The sequence below is a fragment of the Alexandromys fortis genome, unplaced genomic scaffold, assembly GCF_014885135.2.
Source record: "Alexandromys fortis isolate MF-2015 unplaced genomic scaffold, M_Fortis_MF-2015_v1.1 scaffold_119, whole genome shotgun sequence".
NCBI classification, from domain to species: Eukaryota; Metazoa; Chordata; class Mammalia; order Rodentia; family Cricetidae; genus Alexandromys; species Alexandromys fortis.
In genome coordinates, this window is record NW_026067991.1 from 5,545,713 (window position 1) to 5,564,404 (window position 18,692).

The window sequence follows — 18,692 nt, forward strand, 5'->3', positions numbered from 1 at the left end:
TCTTTCTTTCTTTCTTTCTTTCTTTCTTTCTTTCTTTCTTTCTTTCTTTCCTTCCTTCCTTCCTTCCTTCCTTCCTTCTTTCTTTCCTTCTTTCTTTCTTTCTTCTTTATGTCTTTCACATCACACCTTCTGATCCCACTCATCTCCCACCCCATCCCAAAATAAAATAAAATAAAATAAAATTTAAGAGAAAAAGAGGGGGAAAAAAGAAAAAAAAAGTAAGGGAAAATCATTTTTATATGCAATCTTTATTTTTATAAGCAAGTGTTTATCTAAAGGAATCATTGGTCTGTTCGAGGCACCTGGTCTCTGCAGCACCATTGATTTTGGACCCTCACTGGGACTCTTCTTGAACATTCCATTGCTGCCCTGTGTCATGGAGATCCTGCAGTCCTGGATCCAGAGTGCTATGCCTATGGCATGGGACTCCCAAACAAGATCACCACAAAGCCGGTATCTGATACAAACACACTGATGTGGGATTCCCCTCTGTATGCTGTGAATATGTTTTATTACCATTGGTTAATAAAGAAGCTGCTTCGGCCTATGGCAGGGCAGACTAGAACTAGGTGGGGGAAAACAAAACAAAGATACAGGGAAAGAGTAGGCCAAGTCAAGAGACACCATATAACTGCTAAAGGATAAAGACACCGCTGCCAGAACCTTTCTGGTAAGCCAAAGCCTTGTGGCAATATACAGATTAATAGAAATGGGTTAATTTAGGATGTAAGAGTTAGTTAATAAGAAGTTGTATAGTTTCTGTGCGATTATTCGGGTCTGGTGGCTGGGAAACGAACAAGCAGTCTCCGTTTACAACACATTGAGGCTTATTCAAGCTAGTTTGGACCAGAATCCAACACACAGATGCAGCAGGTGGGGGAAAAAAAAAACAGCTCCAAGCTCTCAGGGTAATAGGTTTTTAAAGGGAAAAATTGCAAGTAGGGTGGTACAAGCCTTGGGACTTCAGGATTGGGTAAAAGTATACAACTTTTGCATTCGGTGGCTGGGGTATAGGGGAATTTCAAAACAGTGACTCCCAGCAGACAGGAATTTTAAAACTGGTTAATCAGATACCTACAAGGATGTTTGAAGCAAGCAGATACTGTTTGGATGGACACCCTGGTGGGTCACTTTGACCAGGGCTGGCACAGTTTCTTGGGAATGTTTATGACTTTGTTGGGCTGCATTTATCCCTCTAGTCAGGTCCTGTCTAAAATGGAGTTCTTCCTCAAAATGGAGTTTGTTCTGCTCCTTCAACAGGACACCCATCCCTGCTCTAGTAGATCATAGATGAGGTGTTGGAGAGGGACAACACATTGTTCTGGTGGAAGTTTCACCCCAGCCCCTGGCATTCATATTCCCAAAGAGTCTGGAATGTTCTGGTGGAAGTTCCACCCCAAGCCCCCTCCACCATCTCTCTTCAAACCCTGCCACATCTTAGAAAGCCCACCAAATGACAACCCCTCCTCGAAATGTTCAACACCACACTCCCACAGGGTATTTAAACTGCCCCGCTCTGGAAAACAAATGGTTTCCTAGTGTCTCTTATCCACCCCCCCTTTCTCTGTTTCTGTCTCTGTCTCTGTCTCTGTCTCTCTCTGTCTCTGTCTCTCTCTGTCTCTGTCTCTCTCTCTCTCTCTCTCTCTCTCTCTCTAAAATCATCTGGTAGCATTTTAACCATTAAAGCTGGGCTTTTTCTAATCCAGTTTGATTTAGTCTGATTTGGATTGCTGCATTGGCAGAGAGGCTTATTGAGAAGCAGAAACTTTGTACACATAACCCTGGTTCTGAAACTGGGTAGCTGCAGGGTTGGTCAATGTTGCAGGGGAGGAGGCCGCTTGTTGGTTCCCAGATGCTCGGCAGCTCAGACCCGAAATAACTGCACAGAAACTGTATTGTTTAAAGCACTGCTTGGGCCATTAGCTTATTGGCTAACTCTTACATATTAATTTAACTCACTTCTATTAATCTGTGTATGGCCACATGGCTGTGGCTTACCTGCTAAAGTTCTGGCATCTGTCTCCAGTGGGGCTACAAGCATCTCTCTGACTCTGCCTCCTTTCTCCCAGCATTCAGTTTAGTTTTCCCCACCTATCTAAGGACCTATGCCCTGCTAGAGGTCCAAAGCAGTCCTTTATTAACCAATGGTATTCACAGTATACAGAGGGAAATCCCACACCAGATCAGCCAGCCACAGCTCCCCTGTCTTCATCAGGGTGTGCTCTCCAGCAATGCCCTGGCTAGTTAACCCCTTGCAGTGATAAACAAGGGGCAGGGCTAGTTCTCCGGCTTTCACATCCTCTAATCAAGTTTCCCATACCTATACTTTCATGGCCAATTCTATTGTGTTGCCCAGGTGAGTGAGGTGTAGGGGCCACTCTCCCTAGTGCTGCAGCTGATGGAGGGCAGGAACAGCTCTCCCACCTGCCTCAGCATTGATGAGAAGGACACCTCTGCTCTGTGGTGGTGGTGGTGGTGAGACAAACAAAAAGGTGAACCTGCTCAAGAGAGTTTGAGCTCTATGTTTGCTTTTTCAAAGTTGTTGACAATAGGTGTGGCTACAAAACAAGATATCCTGACTTAGGGTGTGGTTACTTGGTGTTTTGGACAGTAAGATGACCTGCAGAAGTGGATCTGTTCCACCCTGACCAAAGGTCAGAGTATTCAAGCTTACTCCCAAGCTCCTTCTTTTAAAATGGGGAGTGGCTGCCTACAGGATACTTGGTGTAGGGTGTGCTTACTGCATATTCCTGCCCAAACATTACTTTACTTGGGAAATAATGGTTTGATGTCTCAAGTACTGAAGCAAGTAACTGTTCTGGTTATCCTTTGTGTCATGTTAAAGCAGTCTTTTACCTTCTTCTCCCCTCTTTTGTATTGGGGTATAAAAGTGTGTGAAAAATGCGGGCAAATTCAGCATCGCTATTTACTGAGTTGCCCCCCCCCCCACGCCCAGTACTATCCTGTCCCTGTATTTCTTTCCTATCTCTCTTTCCCCTACCTAACGTTTCTAAATCCTCAAGCACCTCCCCTGGAACATAGGAACCCATTGTGGCAGAAGTCATCCCAAAAGGGTGGCTCATGACAGATGTGGTGCTTACAACACTGCCCGTGTCATCACAAAACAGATGAGTAGTGGGGCAGCTCTCCCATGCTTACAATATGGAGGCTGGGCTCACCCACACCTCTGTCCACAGAATCAGCTATATTATGCTGCCCAGGCGAGGTGCAGGGCCTGCCTGCTCTCCCAAGTGTTGCTGTTGGTGGGGGCATAGGAACAGTTCTCCCATCTAACAAAGGTGTTGTTGGGGGGGGGGCATCTCATCTCTCTATCACCGTATGGCATCTTTTGCATTAGTGATTAATGTAAGGGGGACAAGACCATTGTGGATGGGACCACTTCTGGGCTGGTCATCTTGGGTTCTATTAGAAAGCAGGTTGAGCAAGCCATGATTAGCAAGTCAGTAAGCAGCACTCCTCCATGACCTCGGCATCAGCTCCTGCCTCCAGCTTCCTGCCCTGCTTGAGTTCCTGCCTTGGCTTCCCTCAAAGTAAGCCAAATAAGCCTTTTCCTTCCCAAGGTGCTTTGATCATGGTGTTTCATTTTAGCAATAGAAACTCTAACTAAGACAACCACCTACTCTCTTGGTTACATTCTGTCTTTATTTCTACAAAATTACACACATGACATAATCTGGATTACAAGTACCGGGCTTTCCAATCATGACCTCTCTTTCCCACACATTCCCACTAACATCTGTGACAAGAAAATGTTGTTTTGTTTTGTTTTTCAAGGCACAGTTTCTCTGTGTAATGGCTCTGGCTGTCCTGGAACTCATTTTGTAGACCAATCTGTTAAAAATATTTATCTTATAAAAAGCAATTGGTAGATCTACTACTTTTTCTTGATTCAGTTTTTTTTCTTTTTCTCTTTTTGCTTTTTTTTTTACTTATATTCCATGGTCCCTTTTTTGTTTCTTTGTTTTTGTTTTTCGAGACAGAGTTTCTCTGTGTAACAGCACTGGCAGTCCTAAAACTAACTTTGTAGCCCAGGCTGACCTTGAATTCAGTTATCTGCCTGCCTCTGCATCCCTAGTGCTGGGATTAAAGGCTGTGCATCACCACTGCCCAGCCCATGGTCCCTTTTTATATCACTTTAAACATAACCCTTCATTCTTGGCATAAACTTTTTTTTTGTTCCTATTCACCTAGCAAAACACCCCAATTACACACATAAACACATGTGTGTACACATACCCTTCTGCTCTTGCTTGAGCATGTCCAACAGGGCGAAGGAAAACAAACAACTACTCTGACTCATCTCACTTCAGATTAATAACCAATCATTTAAAGTGGAACTTCATGTTGAAACAATCCATCAACTTCTAATCAATGTCTTCTGCAGTTCCTTAGAAAGTGTTTCATAAGTGTGATGGCTCTAGTAAAAATGACCCCAGAGGTCAAGAGGGAGTGGCATGAGTAGGAGGTATGGTCTTGTTAAAGTAGGTGTGGCCTTGCTGGAGGATTATATTACAAGGGGTGGTCTTTGAGGTCTCAGAAGCTCAAACCTAACAGCTCACTGTCTTTTTTCCTCCTGTCTGCCAATCCAGATGTAGAAGTCTCAGCTCCTTCACCAGCACCATGTCTGCCTGCATGCCACCATGCTTCCCATGATGATAATGGGCTAAACCTCTGAAACTGCAAGCCAGCCCCAGTTAAATATTGTCCTGTATAAGTGCCATGGTCAAAGTGTCTCTTCACATCAATAGAAATCCTAACTAAGACAATAAGCTATTATCTTTCCAATAATCTTCATTGACCAGGTGATAATTTTCTTTCTGATTTTCTGCTACATAAGAACAAATAATCCCCACGATCTACCACCACCTATCCCCTGCATCTACTTGATATATACATCCTGCCTATTACTACCAGTAAAGATTAGTAGTCAGTGCTCTAGGCCAACTAGTCTACCTGTGTTGTGAAGAATACATCCCATCATGCTTATACGACAGCATGGTTACATCAGTTTCCATCCAGCATCTACTTCCCCCTTCCTCATGTACCCATAACACCACGGTATTACTGAAATATGCTTTAAATTCTTTACTTAACAAAAGAAAATTCTTGGTGCTACATTCCCTCTGGCTCTTGTTCAAATTCTCTTTTGCCCTTTATATTATGACTTCTTGAAAGACATGTCCCACACTCACTGTCTCCAATTCTTCCTTCCCATTTTATTCCTACCTTACCCTACTACTCCAATGAGGCCATTCTTTCAAATGACACAGAAGGTCTTCATGTTGATAAATCCAAGGTTCTATTCTGTCCTCACTTGTGGGTTCATTCTTCTTCCCTTAACCTCATAATGATGAAATGTCTCAGGTTCAATCCAACTGAACTTCAATCCCCACCTCTCTCCACAGGTATCTAACCTAACTGAGAGACTTTAAATCCATTACAACTAACAGTTCCTACATGTATCATGAAGGCTCTTCACTGAACTCTATTTATATATTCAACTGATAGTGTAATCTATCTTCACGGATATCTAACGGGCATTTCTAATCCCCAGTCTTCATGCCATAATCTCTCTCTCTCTCTCTCTCTCTCTCTCTCTCTCTCTCTCTCTCTCTCTCTCTCTGTGTGTGTGTGTGTGTGTGTGTGTGTGTGTGAAGGCCTCACTATAAGAGCCCTGGATGACCTGGAATTCACTGTGTAGATCAGGCTAGCCCCAAACTCACAGAAATAAGCCTGCCTCAGCCTGCCAAGTGTAGGGAATAAAGGTGTGTGCCACTCACTACTCCTCGCCTCTCTTCCATAATCATGAATATCCCAGTAGATCAGAATTCTATTCTCCCTGTTACTAGAATGTTAAGAAACGCATTAGCTTTCTCTTTTCCTTCCCATCAAGAATACTGGTGAGTCTACTTTCAACATACATGCCCAGTCTAATCTCTTCTCAAATCCTCCACTGCTACCACCGGGGCTGGAAGCCAGCATTGGCTTGGGCTCCCACCTGACCTTTCCTACTAGCCTAAGAGGTGTTCCTGCTTCTGTGTCATCTTTAATCTTCTGTTCAAAACCTCATGGCCAAGTTCACACCTAAGAGCCAATGTCTTTCCAGTGGCTGAGGAGGCCCAGCCTGGGCCAGACTCTCTTACTCTCTGATCTCATCTCTGCCTACAGTCTCCCTCCTGGGCTCCTCTAGCCCCAAAGGCTTTACAGCTCCTCCTGAGATGTGATAAGTCAGCATCTTTGCCATTTTCTGTCTTCGGACATCTTGTCCAGCACTGACAGGCCAGGCTTCTCTCGTCCTTCAGGCACCTATATAAAAACACCTCCACATGAGGCCAGTGCGACAGCTGACACAAACTAGAAGACCTTGGATGACACCATACTGCATGTCCTTCCTCCTTTACTGCTTTTTTTTTTTCTTCAAAGCTTTGCCTCTTTACTTCTTGGTCTTCTCACTAGGTAAAACTCTGGGAGCCCCTAGACCCAGCTCACTTAGCATATTGCTATTTCCACAATCACCCTCTTGGCTTGCTATCCAGGGTGCAGCAGCTTGGCACCCCTATTATCTCACTAAAAATTCTGTTTTCTTGCTGGTGAGTGGAAAGGGGTGGAAAAGGTACAACACTCGTTTCAGGAAGATAAGGGGGCTTCTGTGCCAAGCAGACAGAACTGCAAACGAGTGAGCAAGCCACTGAAAGGCAGAACTTGCTGTGTGTGGGTGCAGTTGGGACACCAACATTATGAAAGTATAGTAACTGCTCCTACTGAAAAAGAGAACTGGTGTAAAAGAGAGAATTTGGGGGGATGGTTATCTGTGTGTATAGTGTATGCTGGGGGTTCACACTCCAGGACTCACTCTCCAGACCAAGGGAGAGATCTTAAATTCATTTTTGTATTGCTCCAACCAATGGAAAATATCAAATTAAATTTACTATATACAGTTATTGGAACTATGAAATAATCCCCAAAGCACCTTATTTTCTGAAGGGAATAGTAATTTCTAATGTGGACAGCCATGGATGACAGACATACTCATGGTATGTAGAGTAAAAACTAACATTCCGTAACACAAAAACAAGAGAATAACATTAAAATACTATTGGAAACAAAAAGTTTAAAGAAACTACAAAACAGTATTTTGTTTGGTTAAGCAAAAAATTATTACTTTGGACTGCCTGGACTGAGTTCCTACACTAAAAACCAACACATCAGACCAAACTAAAACAGAGTTGTCATAGTTAAAACACCTTGACCAAAAACAACTTGGAGAGGAAAGGGTTTATTTCAGTTTATAACTCTCAAGTCAAATGCCATCACTCTGTCACTGAGGGAAGGGCGGGAACTCAATAGGGCAGGAACTTGGAGAGAGAAACTGAAGCAGAGGCCATTGGAGGAATACTATTCTGGCTTGCTTCTCATGGCTTTCTTATAGCACTCAGGACCACTAGCTCAAGGCAGCACTGTCCACAGTGAACTGGGACCTCCCACATCAACCATCAAAGAAGAAAATGCATCACAGGGTCACAGGGGCTGGAGAGATGGCTCAGCAGTTAAGAACATACATTGTTCTTGCAGAGGACCCAAGTTTGATTCCTAGCACCCACATCAGACAGCTTACAAGTACCTGTAACTCCTCAGGTATGTGCACACACACACACACACACACACACACACACACACACACACACGATAGATAGATAGATAGATAGATAGATAGATAGATACATAGATAGATAGATAGATAGATAGATAGATAGATAGATAGATAGATAGATAGATAATGTACTACAGGCTTGCGTGCAGACCAATCCTCTGGAGACATTTTCTCTGGAAGGATTCGCTTTCCAGATGACCCAGGGCTGTATTAAATTGGCATAAAAACTAGCCAGCCTAAGAGTCATTCATACTAAAACTAAATTAAAACTTAAATAGGAAGTGGATAAATCCCCAAACAGAACAGTTTTTTCTGAATAAGAGATTTCTAGGAAGTTAGTATCTTAAGGATTTCTTCTCTGCTTTAACATAAACGTGGCCCGGAGCAATCTGGTGTCAACAACCACATTTCCTCCCTTCTGTGTTCTTGTTTGCACTCATGAAACCCAGTGGGTGTGCACATCCTACTGTGTAGAATGGAGGAGGTCTCACTCAGTGACTACAAGTCAAAAATTAGTGTTTTCTTTAGTTGTGTGTGCGTGTGTGTGGTATTTGGTGTTTGCAGGTGCACGCAGCGGCAGACAAGTGCATTGGGTACCTTCCTCTATCACTTTCCACTTTGCTCTGTGTGTGTGTGTGTGTGTGTGTGTGTGTGTGGCATGTGCACACCGGTGTTTGCAGGTGCAGCGGTGGCAGACAATGAATTGGGTGCCTTCCTCTATCACTTTCCACCTTATTGCTGAAGACAGTCTTTCGCTGAATCTGAAGCTCGCTGGAGCTTGGAGACCTCCTGTCTTGGCGGCCATGCTCAGATTTTTACATGGGTGCTTGGGGATTTGATCTTAGGTCCACTTACATTCACAGCAAGTACTCCTACCCACTGAACCGTCTCCTCAATTCCTTATTTGTTGCTTTCTGATGACTCTTAGCATGGCTAACTTTTAAAGGAATGACTAAAGAATTTCCAGACTGGAAGAAACTAAACTGAATCTTAATATAAAAAATGAAAAACAATAGTGAAAACGTTGATGAGTCCAAATAAAAGCTATAATTCAGCTTAAAGACAAATGGAAAGCTCCCAAACAAAGGCCAACCCATCTCAGTGAGTGTATTGTGGGAATCATTCTGGAATAAGCACCCCAACACCAATGAGGATGGAAGAAAGATGTCATCAGTGTACAGAAGCCAGGCAGCTCCTGAAACCCAGACCCAGTTTGTATTCTCATTTTGTACTAAAACAAAACAAAACCAAACAACAACAACAACAAAAAACAAAGGTGGAGTGGGCAAGCAAGTTAGACTTTTGTTTGTTTGATTGTTTTTCAAAGCAAGGTTTCTCTGTACAGCTCTGGCTGTCTTGGAACTCACACTGTATAGACCAGGCTGGCCTTGAATTCAGAGATCCACCTGCCCCTGCCTCCCAAGTGAAGGAATTAAAGGCACACCACCCAGCACACAGACAGATTATTAGGTAAGTGATCAGGAAGTCAGCAGGTTGTTCAGGAACAACCCATTGTTTCAGCTACTTCTCTAGGTCATTCTGTCGCACAAAGCACGTGAAGTCCTGTTGGGCAAATAGACAATATCATCAGTGCTTTAAGTAAGTCACTGAATAAATCAGTAATTAATAATTGGTCATTTCTACCTTATTCTACTTCAAGTGCTTTTTGGAATTCTCTGCCCACGTGCTTGCTCTTCCTAGAAGTCCTAAGCCAGTTAAGTCCCTTCTGCCCCACCATGACACACCTCTTATTGCTTGCAGATTCTTTCCCTCCCAGTGACATAGTAGCTCTTCCTTTTAGAACTACACACATTCAGTCTCCCACCCGTTGACTTGATCTTTACATAGTCTTTATTCTGTCTCAGTGGCTTTGGAGCTTCATCCTAAATTTCATGATTTTTACACCCATTATCATTCTTGCCACACGATTCTTAGTCATTCCAGTTTGCCAAATGATCTTCTTTAAAAAAAAAAAAAACCAACTCAATGCACAGGACTAAATGCTAGTGTGGAACACATCGAAGTACTTTTCCTTTGGACTCTTCTGTGCTTAGACCTGCCCCCCCCCCTTTGAGCAGCTGTAACACATATTGATCATGAACATATTCAGGCATCGATTTTGCTGTCTCCTCCGTGTGGACTCCCCTGAGGGAATCATCAGAATGGGAGCAAGCACAGCGGGATGTTGTTCTTCCACTGACAACAGTTTGAGTGCTCTGTCGCACCAGACAAGCACAGCCCCACACCAACCTATGCTCCACTTTTACTTCGCCCAGAACGTCTGTGTCCACTCAGATTCCTCTGTTAAAACCCTACTCCCAATAATGTGATTGGACTAAGCCGTGGGGCTTTGAGGACCTAACAGGTTGTGAGGGCAGGGTCTGTACGAATAGGATTAATTCCCTTATCAAAGAGACCCCAGAGAGACCCCCTGGCCATTTCCCCTGAGAGATTAGAAAGAAAAGAGCATTGTATGGATGATCCTCACCAGACAAGCAATCTGCCTAGCTCTTAGTCTTGGACTTCCCAGTTTCCATAAGGTTATAAATAGGGTTTTGTTGTTGTTGTTTTCTAAGTTTATGGCCATTTGTTAACAGAACTGTATGTTAAGACAATGGTATTTGAAAACTAACCCAAGAACTTATTGCATCAAAATTCATAGACGGTTGAACAGAAATCTACAAAAAGCAGTTTCTGACCATTATCCGACTACAAACCTAAGAAGTCTCAGTCTTGCACAACAGCCTCCTGGGGGGTTTACTTATACTCAGGAGGGATAATTCAACATCTTGATTCTTCCCTCACTGCCCTTCTCCCCACCTCACAGAATCACACTACTGGCAAAGTGAGGCGCCTGGAGTCCCGAACTGAAAGGGAGCCTTCCTGCATCTGCGATCTTTATCTCAGAGTAATAAATTGCAACCGAACAGTCACCTGGACGAACGCGCTTTTTTTCTTTAACCTGGGGAGCTACCTTCCAGAAATCCAAGCGTCAGACCTGAGTTTCCCAACAATGCTTCTGGAGCTGGAGTCACCACGCCAGCTCACCGCTTCCTTACACCTGGGCATCACCAGTCTCTTTTCTGATCGGTCACTCTCAGCACCCCGAACCCCTTTGAAATCAAAGCATGAGTCACTTCTGTCAGGTGTCAAAAACATTCACAGCAAGTGCACTGAGTCGCTCTGAGGGCCACATTATGCAAAGACTTCAACATCTGGTGATTGTCTAAATCTCTAGTGTTGTATAAAGGGCGTAACAAAACCATCAATACTTGGAAAGCATCCTCCTTATTTGTCGCTTTGGGGACAGAGGGTTCCCGAGTTAGGGATGTGATGCCAGCGACACTGGGTCACCTCACACAACCCCTAGACCAAGTCGGGAGGCACAGGCAGGCCGGGATCTTGGCAGGCGCCGGTTCCCGGAGAGGGGACACGCCCGCAGGCGTCCCGGACCCCTTACCTCTCTTGTCCAGCAGCCACATGAAAGCGAAGCAGGGCAGGAAGCCAATGGGCCCCCACAGTACCAGCAGCGCGATGTCCCAGCTGGAGAAGCCATAGGCCTGGCGTGCCGAGTTCTGGATGGGGCCCCAGGTGTTCCAGACCAGGCCCTGTGCGAACGCCAGCAGCGAAAAGAGCAGCAGCACCAGCCAGCGGCGCCCGTACACTCGCCCGGGGCCCGGGCCAGCCGCTGGCAGGACCGCAGCCGCCTCCCGGCCCCTGCGCGCAGCCCCCGGAGCAGGCCCGAGCCCCGGCCCCAGCAGCGGCTGCCTCTCCTCCTCCTCGCTGCTCCAGCCCGAGCCCATGGCGACACCGCCCGCCGACCCTGCCCGACGCGTCCCGGTGGCCGCAGACTAGCCAGCCGGGCGCTGACTGCGCGGGTGGAGCCGGAGCCGGAGCCTCTCTGGTCCTCGGCCTCCCGGCCGCGTCTGCTGCGCCTGCGCCGCCCGAGCCCGAGGGGAGGAGGCGAGGCAGGGTCCTCCCTGCTCCCTGGGAGCGCAGGAACGACCTGGGGGAGAAGAGGGGATCGCCTGATGCGACCCTAAGAAAGGAAAGAGTGGAGGGGAGCGGCCGACAGGGAGGCTGAGCCAGTCACTCGCGGGTTGCTGGAGGAAGTGCCCAAGTTTACATCACGTGCCTAATAAACAACTCGCTGACCTCGGGTCACTTATCCCAATGTTTGCTTCTATATTAGGCTTAATTTTGTTTTTATAGGGGTTCTTTCTGCAGAAATGATAGAGGGCAGGCTATTGAGGTATAGGAAGGTCTTGGTATTGTGTCATGCAGACCTTTGGATTTTGTCTCGTGTGTCTTTTAAGTATCCAATGAGATTATAAACTAGCCAATGTTCATTCTTACCTGAGTCTTTCTACCCATTTTGTTTGTCACGCAAAAGGGTAAACAATACGGATTATGTTAAGGTTGGGAGACAGTGATCTAGATCTACCTCGCGTTACGGTGTTAACCAGACTAAATAAACAGCAGAAGGAGGGAGGGGTGTTTGTGCATCCTTTGATCAAATACACATTTGTTGGTTCTGCTACACGAATCCACAACACTGACAGCCGTCCGTGTCCTTGAAAACTACAGCCAAACGACTCGGCAAATTTGGTTCGGGAAATGAGTCACAGGGAACGCCTTCAAGAGAGACAGCCTGAGGTTCATCTTTCCAGGCAGTCACGAAAACCAGCTGGGGTGGCGAACGGAGAGGAGCAGGCAAACCTGCTCCGTGTACCCCTCAATCGCGAGTCCCAGTGAGTGAAGGAAAACCAGGGCGGAAAAGTAGGATCCGCCTAGAGAGAGAGAGGATCGAAGCAGAAACAAAACCGAGGGCTGGAGAAGGAGGCACCACGGCCCTGGCCACGTGCTCGGCGGCTTTCAGTCTCCTCAGAGCAAAACAAACGGGCGCGGACACGCCCAGTGTGGTCACGTGACCCCTAGAGTGCCGGTTCCGGCGGAGGCGGACAATCCTTCCTGTGTGGAGCAGATCCCGGCAGCTGGCTCGTCTGACCCGGTGCTCGCTCCATCCTTGGCGCGGTATCCATGGCAACAGACTGCGAGGGGCGCGCGCCTGGTACCCAGGCCGCTGTAACTGTGGCGGAGGAAGGTAGGTGCGGGTCAGGGACTCCCGAATGCCTAGGCGACAAGTCTATCCCAAGTCTCCTCCGCTGTGCGTTAGGCCGAGAAGAAAGTGACTTGATTAGTGAATGTGACTTCTTACATCTGCCATTCGGTTGTCTGATCGTCTATGGGCTTGGTGTTTCTTTGGGGAGGGAAAAGGGAACAAGAATCGCTGTGGAGGTCTCAGGACAACTTGTGGGAGTAAGAAGTTGATCTGAGTACTCCAGGCTAGCTTGGCCTTTGGGGGCGCTTTGAGGTGATTCTCCTGTCTCTGTCTCTCCTCATCTCCAGGATAAAATGTTGGGATTACAGATGTGTGTGCAACCATAACTTCTTATGTAGGTTCTGTGGAGTTCGCCGGACTTGTGCACCGGTGTTGTTACTTGCCAATCCATTTCTCCAGCCCCAAATCAGTCTTTTGTTTGTTTGTTTGTTTACCTTAACCACTAGTTTATCTTCCTCATATGTGTCCTGTATTTTATGTTTCTCCTAGAATTCTGGACACCATCAGCAAAAGTGACACTTCCTTATTGAAAATTCTTTGTTGTACTTGGAACCTAGAATAAAATCTAAGCTCCAAACCATGCCTACAAAAAATAATAAAATAAAATCTTTGGTTTGTGGTCTGTTGATGTCTCTAAGCATCATCTCTTCTGTTTATTCATTCTTTAATTAAATTAAAATTTTTAGTTAGCCATAAAATGTAATGGGCTTTCTTATGGCATTTTTGTACATACTTGACTTTAGTTGATTCCCCCTTCCATCATACTTATTTCACCCATCTCCCAGCTTCTTCTCCATCGTAGTTTGCAGCCATGCATCCCCTGCATCTCCCTGTCTTCTCACATCGTACCTGTTCTACTGGCCTCCACACTTCTCTCCCTGGATGCCCTCCCTTATGTACCCCTTCTAGTTCTCTGGCTTCTGTTCACACTCCTCTTATTATTAGAAGTTAATATCTGCATCTAATATCAAGTGTCATTCATTTTCATAATTGTTTTTCTTTGTGTCTGAATAGAATCACACACACACACACACACACAGAGTCATCAGTTCATGGGCATCTAGCCTGATTCCAGTTATTTGCTGTTGTGAATAGAACAGCATTGAACATAGATGTGCAACCAACCCTGTAGTAGGATAGAGTTCTTTGTGTCAAGGAGTGGTCCAGAAGGATCATCCGGTAGTTCTGTGTTGGAATTTTGAGACGCCTCCACGTAGATTTTCTTTCTTTCTTTCTTTCTTTCTTTCTTTCTTTCTTTCTTTCTTTCTTTTTTTTTTTTTTTTTTTNTTTCTTTTTTTTTTTTTTTTTTGTTTTTCGAGACAGGGTTTCTCTGTGGCTTTAGAACCTGTCCTGGATCTAGCTCTGTAGACCAGGCTGGTCTCGAACTCACAGAGATCCACCTGCCTCTGCCTCTCGAGTGCTGGGATTAAAGGCGTGCGCCACCATCGCCCGGCTTCTCCACGTAGATTTTCAAATGGCTGCCCCAGTGGACACCCTTACCAGCAGTGAATGAGGGTCCTCTTCCCCATAGTCTCAGCAATGTTTGTCGTCCTTGGTTTTCTTGATACTAGCCATTCTGACTGGGGAGAGATGGAATCTCAGAGTGATTATAATTTCCATTCCTCTGATGGCTAAGGTTATTGAATACTTTATACAATATTAATGGGCCATTTTTGTTTATTTTGAGAATTGTCTGTTCTTCAATTCATTGGTCAATTTTTGTGGTGATGATGTTGTTGGTGGTGGTGGTAGGGTGTGTGTGTGTATACTTTTGTAGGTCATATCTATTCTAGATATTAACCTCTGGACTAAAGTATAGCCAGAAAATATTTTCACCCTTTCTGTAGGTTGCCTGTTCACTATGCTGTAGCAGACTTTCTCGTTGGAACTGCCAGCCCACAAATAATGACACAGAGACATATCAATTATGACATTGACCATTGACTTAGGCTTGTCCCACTCGCTCTTATAATGTAACTGTCTTTTATTACTCTACTTTTCCCCACATAGCGTGGTTATCTCTACTCTGTACAATATGTCTGACCTCTCCAGTGTTTACCTAGCATCTCGTTGGAGTAATCCTTGCGCCTAGATTCCTCCTCCTCTTTCTCTCATTCCTGGACATTCTAGATATTGGCAATTCAACTCTTTATTACATCAAATATAGCAATACATCTTCACACAGTGTAAAAATATACCACAACATTCCTCCCTTTTTGTCTAAGTAAAAAGGAAAGGTTTTAAATCTGACATAGTAAAACTATATACAATCAACATATATCCAGTACATTCTAACAAAATTAATCTCAAATCTGTATCAAAGTTTGTATACAATATATAAATGCTTAATCCAATGAAAAACATTTAGAACTAGTAGTTGCTTTTTAAAAGTAGATTCAATAATTTAACTTTTTATCTTATATCTTTATCCTCCCTTTTTTCTTTTCAGAGTAGATTCAGTAATTGACCCTTTTATCCTTATCCATGTCCAAACCTCATTCTTCAGCTTTTCCATCAACTTTATGAACTAGTCAATGTCCTTTCGATAAAGTCTTTCTCTCTAACTAGCCAGTTAGGCTCCATTGTTCAGAAACCTGGTAATCTAACTGGCACATTACAACTTCCACTTGCCCTTGGAGGGAGAGGGGGGAAGGAAAAACATGAGGCCTAGGATATCCAACAGACTTTTTTGTGAAGCAGGATATTCCGAAGGGCTTTCCCTCCTTGTCTTGACAGTGTTTGGCAGTCACTTTCTTTTGTGTCTGCAGTCAAGGCAAGAGCACTTTCTTGCCTAGTGCCTTACTTTTGCCACAAAGAAGGTGAACTCTATGTGGAGTTTCTTCGATACCCATTATCTTCTCTGAAATAGATTGGTGCTGCCAGGAGCAGACATGTCTCATTGTCATTAAAAAAAAAAAAGAGCCTATGTTATTAGAACATTCTAAAATCTCAATTAGCAACTTTGAAATTGTTCTGAGCATAGCAACCTTGAAATTGTTCTGATCAGTTTGTAGTCCAAAGACAATCTTTAGGTGGTGTTTTTCAGCCTAATGGTGTTACAGTACTGGAGGAATCTTTTTGGGGACCTCATCCTCCTTTTAGAAACTTCAAAGGTCACTGTTAGGCATGCTTATGGTTCACTGCAGAAAACTGATAGAGACTCAAACCTGAAATCATGTACAGGAAGGTAGATGAAACCTTTTTCTAGAATTAGTTCTCTACATGACCATTAATATCATGACAAAAAGTTTAGAATACATATACATATATATGTGTATGTATTAATCTTATAAAATTTATACACTAAGAAAAACTGTTAAAGAGACAATATAAGACCAAAAGATTATGAGATTAATAGCAATAAAATAGTCCTTAAATTTTTGTTTTTCTTCTGTCCCATATCAGGTGGCTCTTCTGGCATGAGACAGAGATTTTGGATTTCACTTTAATAAACATGCTTGGGTTTAGAGAAGAAGAGAGCCACACTCCCAACTCCAAAGCCAACTTTAGTCTTTAACTAGACTGGGACTACAAAAAGACTATTTGCATTATATGTCTGTAGAGAACAGCAGAAACAAACATTTGGGAGGATTTATGAAATTTTATCCTGTTGGAAATATGATATACCAATAGGCCAATTTACTCTTGAGACATTTTTTTCCTGGATGATTTCTTTTTCTTCAGATGTCTCTTTTGTCGAGTGGTCTTCAGATTCCTTATTTATTCTCCTGAAAAGACAAAAAAAAAAAAAGAGTTTCTCTTTTGGCAAGTTATATCTGATCAAATTAAAAGCATTTCTTAATTTTTAATATATAAATTTATTTTAATTTATTTCATGTGCATTGGTGTAAAGATGTCAGATCCCCTGGACCTGTAGCTACAGACAGCTGTAAGCTGCCATTTACATGCTAGGGATTGAACCCATGTCCTCTGGAAGAGCAACCAGTGCTCTTAACCACTGAATCAGCTCTCTAGCCCCATAAAGTATTTTATATTTGTTTTCTCTTCAGTTATTTATTTTTTTGTCTATTTATTATCCAGGCAAGGTTTCTCTGTGTAGCTTTCTAGCCTGTCCTGGAACTCCCTCTTTGGACCAGAGATCTGCCTAACTGCCTTCCAAGTGCTGGGATTAAAAGTGTGTGCCACCACCTCTCAAGGCCACATTTGTTAGTTTTATAGATTAGTTTAGATTTAAGGGCTATGCTGTTTGATGAGCTACCACTTTTTCTAATTAAGAGGTATCTCTTATTCAAATCAAATTTTTATCAATTTTGATGGTATCCGTAGCTTTTCTTCTCTTGTGGAAACAAAGCAAAACCCTTTTCCCAATGTAACACATGTCCTGGTTTCCGTTCTGAGGTCCGTACATCTTTAAAGTATATCGGCTGATTTAATTCTGTAGTTTTTTCTATTATCCAATGTCTCTCCGCTGTGTTCCTTTCCCATGAGCATTTAGAAAATGCAAAGTTAATAAAGCTTTATGCAATCTATTTCTGGGGGTATTTATCATCCCTTTCTGTTTATTTAACATATCCTTTAGAGTTTGATTTGATTTTTTATAACTGCCTTTCTTGTAGGATTGTGTGGTATATCTATAATATGCTTTATATTATTATAAACAAAAAACTTTCACTTTCTTAGCAACATATGCTAGAGCATTGTCTGTCTTTATTTGTACAGGTATACCCATGATGGCCATAACTTCTAGCAAATGTGTGACTATCAAATCAGCCTTTTCTGAACTCAGAGCAGTTGCCCATTGAAAATCTGAATAGGTATCAATGATGTGGTGTACATATTTTAGTTTTCCAAGTCCTTCTTAATGGAGCACATCCATCTACCAGATTTCATTTCTTTGAGTGCCCTTTGGTTACTTCCTGCAGGTAGTAATGTTCAGTTGTATAAAGAACAGGTAGGACATTTCCTTATAATTTCCTTGATTTGTTGCCACACAATGGAAAAGCCTTTTTTTTTTAAGCTTTGCTATTGTCATGATGTTTTTTTTAATGAAATTCTGCAACCTTCAGCAAGTTTTTGATCAATAATTGGTTATCCTTTGCCATGTTTGAGGTCAGACTGTACATAAACCCTGCCAAAATGAAAAAAAAAAGCCAAAAATAAAAAGGAGCCAGTGAGATGGTTAAGTGGGTAAGGTGCATGCCATGCATGCCTGGCAGCCCAAGTTTGACCCACAGAGCCCATGTAAAGGTGGGAAGAGAGACTTGATACCACAGAGTTGTCCCCTGACCTCCACACGTGAGCTGTGGCCTAGGCATGCTCACGTACATAATAATAATTTTAAATTTATAATTAAAACAAGTACTGTGCTGAGTCTAGAGGTAAGAGGAGAAGAAGCAGGACGTGGTCCATGGGTTAAAAGATGCTGGTGTGAGAGATGTTGAGGAAAGGGGGATAATGAAGGTTACTTTACGCCCAGTTACCTGGACTGTAAAAAAATAATGGTAAGCGCAGGACAGTGGTGGCGCACGCCTTTAATCCCAGCACTTGGGACGCAGAGAGAGGTGGATCTCTGTGAGTTTAAGGCCAACAAAGGAAGTTCCAGGACAGCCAAGACTGTTAAGCAAAGAAAGCCTGTCTTGAAAAACAAAACAGAACAAAAAATAATGATAAGTTTTGAAGAGGTTTAATTATGGGTATAATATGATCAGATTTAAGTTTAGAAAGATCACTCTGCCTGGAGGATATGGGATGAATTAGAGGGAGAAAGATAGGAGGACAAGGTACTTCATCCCTCAGGGTGTCAGTTTCCTCTTTTATGGAATGTACAATTATTGTGAAAATTAAAGATACTACTTGTAGCTAACCTAGCCTGTAGTGTCTGGCAGGAATTAGATATCTAAAAATAATAGCCATTTTTATTGCTAACATCAAGTGTAC

General features: G+C 43.5%; 2 protein-coding genes across 2 annotated transcripts in view; one reads left to right on the forward strand and one right to left on the reverse strand.

Annotated features, from left to right (window-relative positions):
* Positions 1–11,883, reverse strand: part of Slc49a4 (solute carrier family 49 member 4) — a 72,456-nt gene extending 60,573 nt beyond the window's left edge. Inside the window, exon 1 of the mRNA XM_050159874.1 lies at positions 11,133–11,883. Within this exon, the coding sequence (XP_050015831.1) occupies positions 11,133–11,475 (343 nt within the window). The 5' untranslated portion in view covers positions 11,476–11,883. The remainder of the gene's footprint in view (positions 1–11,132) is intronic.
* Positions 11,884–12,619: 736 nt separating this feature from the next.
* Hspbap1 (HSPB1 associated protein 1) overlaps positions 12,620–18,692 on the forward strand; it is a 55,075-nt gene continuing 49,002 nt past the window's right edge. Inside the window, exon 1 of the mRNA XM_050159781.1 lies at positions 12,620–12,776. Coding sequence (XP_050015738.1) covers positions 12,713–12,776 — 64 coding nt within the window. The 5' untranslated portion in view covers positions 12,620–12,712. The remainder of the gene's footprint in view (positions 12,777–18,692) is intronic.